Source organism: Lampetra planeri, chromosome 28, assembly GCF_965212315.1.
Source record: "Lampetra planeri chromosome 28, kcLamPlan1.2.h2, whole genome shotgun sequence".
NCBI classification, from domain to species: Eukaryota; Metazoa; Chordata; class Hyperoartia; order Petromyzontiformes; family Petromyzontidae; genus Lampetra; species Lampetra planeri.
The window spans coordinates 9,559,141-9,565,140 of NC_136134.1; the positions used below are offsets into that span (position 1 = coordinate 9,559,141).

The 6,000-nt window shown below is 47.4% G+C and overlaps 1 protein-coding gene across 4 annotated transcripts; it reads right to left on the bottom strand.

Annotated features, from left to right (window-relative positions):
- Window positions 1–694: 694 nt before the first annotated feature.
- Window positions 695–6,000, bottom strand: LOC144728406 (TAR DNA-binding protein 43-like). Of its 4 annotated transcripts, none has more exons than XM_078607823.1 (5): window positions 5,647–6,000; window positions 4,510–4,673; window positions 4,134–4,274; window positions 3,844–4,011; window positions 695–3,361 (listed from the first exon to the last, which is right to left on the bottom strand). In XM_078607823.1, exons 1-5 carry the CDS (start codon window positions 5,882–5,884, stop codon window positions 3,008–3,010), a joined length of 1,065 nt encoding a protein of 354 aa, XP_078463949.1. In that variant the 5' UTR covers window positions 5,885–6,000; the 3' UTR covers window positions 695–3,007. The 4 variants fall into 4 exon arrangements, with proteins under 4 accessions (XP_078463949.1, XP_078463948.1, XP_078463946.1 ...); XM_078607822.1 differs by having other exon boundaries at window positions 3,844–4,016; window positions 4,133–4,274; XM_078607820.1 differs by having other exon boundaries at window positions 4,510–4,694.

Below are 6,000 nucleotides of genomic sequence, written 5' to 3' on the forward strand. Positions count from 1 at the left end.
GGAGGCATCACCGCCCTTAAGTGGGCTTTCGAGCGGCAGTCAAGCCGCTTATACAAAGTAAAATCTGGAATGGGCAAAATACGCAACCCTCTGCTGATCTGCTCGTCGGCCTCTTATTCATATCGAGTCAGCTGGAACACATTCCTGCGGAGGGAGCTGGCAGGAACGTTGGGTTGCTCGGTCAATGGCCAGGGTCAACGGCGGCGTGGTGTATTCCGCAAATATGACCTAGGGCGGGCATAAGCACCACCCCCCCCCACTCCCCACCCTGCCTCTCCCATTTTCGGATGCACGAAGGACAAAAAAATCCACTGTGGGCTGGTGTTAAAACATGTTAAAATTGGATATCGGTCTGTATAACGGATCGAGTTTGGTCCCTGGTTGATTAGCTTGGCATCTGAAAATGTGCACCTTGGGCCCAGGATCGCATCTAAATCTGAACACGAAACGACTCCCACTAAAGCATAAGGTACGCAAGCTGGTCAAATTAATTATTCATGGAAGTCATTATTAAACATTGCCGCACGATGTGAAACCCTATACCTTCGTTCGGCACATAAAAAAACCATACATATTAATAGCTTAACGACCAAACTGCACACGCGTTATATTTACATTGCAAAAAGGTGTTTTTGCATGTTACTCATGTAACTTGCCCATGACGCCATCAAAACAAAACCACATTTACCAGGCGTTAAAAACTCAAAACTTTATTAACCGGTGCTCAAGTTGTTGGAACATTCATGCAGTTTTTCAATAGAACACGGGCTTGCATACAATCGAGTCCCAAAAAAGACATCCTCTTAATGTATTCGGTCGTTTCTTAGATGCCTCATTAGGCAGATACGACCCCCCAAGCACATGTAACACACCAGACAAGCATAAAAGGCAGTGAGAATTTCGAAACGCTAATTGCTGCTTTGCACGGCATTGTGGTGCGCAATATGAATACTAAACCATCTCAAAGCCAGCTGCACGGCTAACCATGTGGCCCCCCCAAAGGTGTCTTCATTTGTTGCCCGCCTTCGTAAAAAACTGTACACCAGCACAGTACTTTGATGTGGTGTTAATGTAAATTGGTCCGCTCCGACTTTTTGGAATGGCGTACGCATGTGTATCAAGAGGAATAAAATGCAGTCACGGTGGTTTTATTTAAATTTTCGAAACAAGCATAACACACGGGCGAAAATATTTGCAGATGTACAAAATGCAGTCACGGTGTAGAGTTTTATTTCAATTTTCTAAACAAGCATAACACACATGGGCGAAAATATTTGCAGATGTACACTTGTGAAAAGCAAGTCCTACCTACAGTGCCAATCCAACCTAACACCCATCCCCCTCCTTCCCAGATATGCTTAAACTGTTGATCTTGCTCAATTTCAAGGGAGACCACTCGCCCAATTGTTTTCGTTATAGGTAGATGTTATCCATCCAACCAAAAGCAGCCTCATATGGCAATTCACACATGGGATGAAATCAATGATAGGCAACGATGCATTTAATCACAAATTGCAGTTTCAAGAAACAATTTCCAACTTTTAAACATTCGCATTCATTAAACCTTAAGCGAATGCTATTCCAGTGATATGCAAACCACTATCTGAAGTGCGCATTATACTTACATTGTGGTGGTTTACACAAGGATAACACTTGACATTTTTACCTGCTCCCAACAAGGTATTCAGCCACTGCAACACAAAAGTTAATCGCATGCTTTGCCCCATTACCATTCCTGCACACTCCGAAGTAAAAAACATCAAAACGCAAGATACAAGACGCATGTCCTTTCAGGATGTCTTCATGCTCAACGTTGCAAGCCAGAATGGGGTGCACACCACTCAGACGAAGTCTTGCATTTTGCGCTCTCCCTCCGCGCAGACCGCACGCCCACACTCCAGACCAGACGCCAGAGAATGTCGAGGGGAGAGTTTCGGTTCTTCACACCATGACGCGCACTCGCGCGCACACACCGCGCAAAGCAGGTATGCCACCACCCACGAGCCAGATCGGACAGAGCGGACAGGCTTTCCATCTCACGCTCGCTCGCCCTTCCCACACCACTCTTCTCTTCGCACTTCTCCAGAAAAACCAGGGCCCATCTTCCAACACACCGGACGACGACGCACGCCGCTCACGCCCCGTGCGCGCTCACACGCAGCCGCGCGCTCTCCAAAGTTGAGGACTCGGACTCTCTCCTCACTCGGACGTGACAGAAGATCAGCATTACCATTTTTGTTGTTTTCAAGGGTGGCGGCGGGCGTGAGTGGCGAAGGGTCTCGTGGGTGGCGCACGCACAGTTTGGTTCTTCGGAGACTTCGGCCATCAAAGGCAGGGCACAGCGGTCTGCGATTTCCGAAACTCCCAGTGGGGAAGGGGGGGAAGGAGGGGATCACAGGTCACACGTCCTATACCTTTTTGAAAAACAGCACTCAAGCAGATCATTGATATACAATCACAGACGGGAACAGTTTTATTTACAGACAGGAAAAATGTCACATTCGCAACGTAGTTAACATTTAACACTCAAAAATAACGTCACCTGGAGGGAAACTACACTCCTGGCGGAAGTCGCCGCTTGTGAAAATTCTCATTAAATATTGTCTGCACTGTCTGCCAACAAAAAACGTACGCGACCATGCGGAAACTGTTTATACGTTTCAAAAAGAATCAGAACGCCAAATTACAATTTATTATAAAAAAAAATAATCTTTCTACATTCAGCCGTTCCTATCAACCGAAACCAATTTCATATTAACATATTGGGACAAATGGTGGTGACAATCTACCCAGAAAATAACAGAACCTACCAAAATTTTGTGACAATAGAAAAACAAAAATGGGAAAGTAAAGGTTTGAGCACCAAATAAAAAAGACAATGTAAGGGGGGGAAATGCCAACACAAAATCACTATTTCCACACCACACACCTGCTTACAGGCAAGTCTCACAATGGTTGAGCCCACTCTTAGCCCAGCCAACTTATCAGGTGCAAGCTCAGTGGCTGCCTACAGCCAGCTGTTCTTGCCCAACCCATACGTGTTGCCACCATAAGCATTTCCTCCAGAACCCCCTCCACTACGCCCACTGCCACTGCCACCCCAGCCGCTCGTCTGCAGCGCCTGGGTCATGGCCGCTACCATGGCTGGCGTCAGATTGAGGCCACCGCCTGCGCCAGTGGCGCCCAGGGTCGACAGCGCGCTTAGCGCATTCATGTTGGCTTGTGCAGTCACGGCCGCTGCCGCTTGCGCCGCCGCGTTGAGACGGCTCGAGCGCTTCAGCTGGTTCTTGGGCTCGGCACTCGCAATGTGGACGCTGGCGCCCTTGACGATCACGTCCTGTCCACACAGAGACTGTGCCACCTGCAAAACAAACGCGGTCGTTAGGCATCAACAATGTAACATTGCACCCCCACCTCCCTCCGAATGAAACCGTGATTTGTTAACGTTAGAGAACCCAAGGAAGACTAGAGGCAAGTAGCAATTGGGTGAAAGGTTTTCCACAATATCATTACAGCAATGGAAAGTACACGCCCATTCCAGTGATGGAAAAGATTATCCTAATCAGATCTCCAAATCCAAATAGGATTGCATCTTGAGAGCACAACAGGCGACCCACCGTATACAAAAATGTGTTATAGGCGTCATGGGCAGGTAAAGAAAATATACATTTTCTGTACTTCACCCTCCCCACCTTGACCAGTGGTGGCGCTTGGTAAAAGACCGAAGACCTAACGGCTTGAGGAAGCCCTCGTCCAGCAAAAGATTGACAAACAAGGTTGAAGGGGGGGGGGTAGGTACACGCACAATGTGTGCAAGCAAGGTCCAGCTGAGGCAGTGCTCACATGCTCGTTGGCGAAGGTGACGAAGCCGAACGAGCGGAAAGGCTTGGGGATGTAGACATCGGTGACGTCTCCAAACTGGCCAAAGAACGAGCGCAGGTCCTCGGGTGTTATGTCCTCCGGGCATCGGCCCACGAAGATGCGATTACGGTCGGGGTCGGTTGGATACATCTGGGCATGCACGCACACATGCCCCAAGGGGCACCATAGTTATGTCAGCAGTTCAAATTGCGTTGTAAATTTAACTATTTTAGCACAACTTGCAAAAATTGACGATGTAAAACGCAATGTACCTTGGACTGGGGTAGCTTGGCATCACACCAGCGGCCACCAATCATGTGTCGCATGCCCATGGCCTTCAGTTGCGATTCGTGGTCGGCAAATCGAACGAAGCCATAGCCTTTCGATTTTCCCGTTGCTGGATCCGTCTTTATCTGAACAAGACAAACCATCCAAGTTTAGTCGGCATCAGAGCAAACAATCCGTAAGATAAAACATTTAAGTCAATATATACAACTCGCCATTCTCCTCAACGCACGTCACAACACCGCAAAGCTTTTACGTCGGCTCTACAAAAGTGCCAACAAACACGGGACTACGCCCAGCTTTAGAGGGTGCAATCCCCCATCCTCTCCCTGCTAATCCTTAAGCCAGTGGGTGTGCGTGTACCTGAGAAAGAACAACACTGCCAAAAGCAGAGAAGTAATCTTTGAGTTCATCCTCCGTGGTTGTCCACGGCAGCCCCAGCACAACAAGATCGGAGACGCGGGGTTCCGATCGAAGCATCTTTGATGCGGAGGCCATGTCCACCTCCTCCATCTTCCGTTTGTTCTCTAGCCCGAGCACACACGGGTCTGAGAGTTTATTGGAAATGGAATCAGACTTCAGCAAAAAGGACACAGGGTCAATGCAACACACAATATCCCTTTTTACATGAGAATATAGTTAACGCAACCGTGGCAAACTTGTATTTTTTTACTACTTCGCTTTTATACATTGCATAAGTATTTTTTAGTCGCATGTTTAAATAAATCTACCTTTCTTCCATGTAAAAAGGGGCTACTTATATAACATGCAAAACTAGTTTACATATTTGACCAAAGTTCATTGCGAATGAACACGATGAATGTATTTAAACAATCAACGTAAAATTCAAATTATATTAACCGTTCCAACAATTAACAAAAGCAATAATTTAATCTCTCTATCCCACCCAAAAAAACACTGCTCCATTAAAAGTGCTAAACTTATAATGCGCAAGCACGCGCGGTTAAACCAAAACTAAAGTCACGTAGATGAAAATAAATAGTAATAAATAATAGAAATAAAATAATGAATCACGACGTTTCGGAGGTAACACAAGTCTCCGTCATCAGGCGGGACCGTCACATCTAAATTTACTGTATCAAGTCTAGAATTGCTGTATCAAATCTAGAATTAAAACTACACGTTGTGAAGCATGTGGACTTTGATAAAACACCGTGAATTTAAAGTTCCACTATCACCACCACCACCATTGCGGTTAAGTGGCTACCACGTGGTCATTCCACCCACTCCCCAACAAATCTCGCCGTTTCCACTCCCGCCATTTTACACACGTTTCTCTTTTCTTTACTCACGCTACATCTACTAAAGTCAACTTAACCACCATCGGCAACGTTTAACGATAGACAATTACAGGGGCGCGGCCAGGATTAAGGCGGGAAGGCTTCAACGCGCAAACCCAGGCCTCAAACTGCGCACGCTACAAAATGGCGGCGGCCGAGACGAGAGCCGCAACAAAAGGACAATAACAAATGCATCTACCTTTCGGGAAATTCACGTAGAACGTGTAGCTTGCCCAGCCGTTCTCGGGCGGGTGGAGTACGCCGTCCACGAGGCGCACGCCGCGGAAAGACTGCGCATCGGGCGGACGGTAACGCAGCCCAACGGCGCCTGGAAACTGCGCGGCCACATTCGACACAAGAAGGGTGCCGTCATCCTCACAAGGGACCTCCACGGGGAGCTCGTTCTCGTCCTCGGCTATCTTAACGTACTCGCTCATGATTTTATTATGTGCGTGTTTCTTTTTTTAAACGTGTTATATAAATTTCCTTTCACGGAGGTTACGGGAGAGAAAAGGTATCGCACGCTCGTCGTAAGATGGCGGAATGAGGGAGG